Raw genomic sequence first — 1537 nt, 5'->3', positions numbered from 1 at the left:
TTGAGACAGGGTCTTGCTCTGTCACACAGGCTGGAGGGCAGTGGTGTGATCATGGTTCACTGCAGCCTTGACCTTCTGGGCTTAGGCAATCCTCTCACCTCAGTCTCCTGAGTAGCTGGGACTACAGGCATGCACCACCATGCCTGGCTAATTTTTGGTAGAGACAGGGTTTCGCCATGTTGCCCAGGCTGTTCTTAAACTCCTGGACTCAAGCCATCCACCTGTCTCCGCCTCCCAAAGTGGTGGGATTGCAGGTGTGATCCACCGCACACAGCTGCAAGTTGAGAACTTTGAAGCTGAAGAGGCCTTGTGAATGGCCCAGGTCAACCTCCTCACTTTACCAGAGGAAGAAATTGGAGCTCAGAGAGGGAACCTGACATGCCCAAGATCACCTAGTGACTTAGCGACAGAAACGTTTTATGCAATTTTTTTTTTTTTTTTTTTTTTGGTCTGCTGCAGAGGTGTGTAGGCTGTAAAGTTAAGTAAAGAAATCATCATTTACTGAGCTTCACATATGGGCCATACACAGCACTGACACTTCCCCAGCCGTCATCTCCTTCCCTCTGTGCTGCAGGAGAATTTGGGTCGGTGTCCCACCTCCGTGATCACTTTTCTCTTACACAGGTGATGCTGATGTTAGAGGACAAGGACATGAAGGGATTCTCCTGGGCCATAGTCCCAGCCTTAACCTCCCTAGGCTACCTGCTTATCCTGGTGGTCTCCATCTTTCCCTTCTGGGTGCGACTGACGAACGAGGAGTCCCACGAAGTCTTTTTCAGTGGCCTATTTGAGAACTGCTTCCATGTCAAATGCTGGAAGCCTCGACCCTTATCCAGTAAGGAGGGATGGAGGTGGGGAGGGGAGAGAGGGGGACGGGGCCAGTGTCGGGACAGAGGTGAGGGGTGAAAGAACAGAATGGGAGCAGAGAGGACAAAATCTAATTAGCTCAGGGCTGGATGCAGTGGCTTGTGCCTGTAATCCCAGCACTTTGGGAGGCCAAAGCGAGAGGACTGCTTGAGACCAGCCTGGGCAACATAGCCAAACCCTGTTGCTACAAAAATGAAAAAATTAGCTGAGCATGGTGGCATGTGCCTGTAGTCCCAGCTACTCAAAAAGCTGAGGTTGGAGGGCTCCCACTTGAGCCCAGGAGTTCAAGGCTGCAGTGAGCTGTGATCGCGCCACAGAATTCCAGCCTGGGAGTGAGAGTGAGGCCCTGTCTCAAAAAAACAAAACAAAACAAAAAAAACCCAACCAATCAACAAACAAAAAAACACATACAAAAAATTAACCAGGCTTGGTTAACCCAAGGGTAGACTATGGGATATCTGGGACTTCAACAGCAACTTTGACTCCTTGTCCCACTGCCAGCTGCCCACCTCTGCCAGCTCAGGAGGGTATGCAAACTCATTTTCACATGGGTCTGCATCATGCCAGCAGTCAGAGAACAAATCACCCTGTTACCAGACTCTGGCTCTGCTAATTTTGGTCTGTTTCACTACTCTGGTTGTTGTTGTCGCTCTTTTTTTTTTTTTTTTTT

General features: G+C 49.6%; 1 protein-coding gene across 2 annotated transcripts in view; it reads left to right on the top strand.

The window, feature by feature from the left end:
- LOC105543718 (transmembrane protein 225-like) overlaps positions 1 to 1537 on the top strand; it is a 14236-nt gene that overhangs the window by 5884 nt on the left and 6815 nt on the right. For both annotated transcript variants that reach the window (XM_011985782.1, XM_011985781.1), the window contains one exon: positions 625 to 835. In XM_011985782.1, coding sequence (XP_011841172.1) covers positions 628 to 835 — 208 coding nt within the window. In that variant the 5' untranslated portion in view covers positions 625 to 627. The remainder of the gene's footprint in view (positions 1 to 624; positions 836 to 1537) is intronic.

The sequence above is a fragment of the Mandrillus leucophaeus genome, unplaced genomic scaffold, assembly GCF_000951045.1.
Source record: "Mandrillus leucophaeus isolate KB7577 unplaced genomic scaffold, Mleu.le_1.0 Scaffold29, whole genome shotgun sequence".
Lineage (NCBI taxonomy): Eukaryota > Metazoa > Chordata > Mammalia > Primates > Cercopithecidae > Mandrillus > Mandrillus leucophaeus.
The sequence above is the reverse complement of the archived record's forward strand: the minus strand, read 5'-3'. Positions and strand labels throughout refer to the sequence as shown.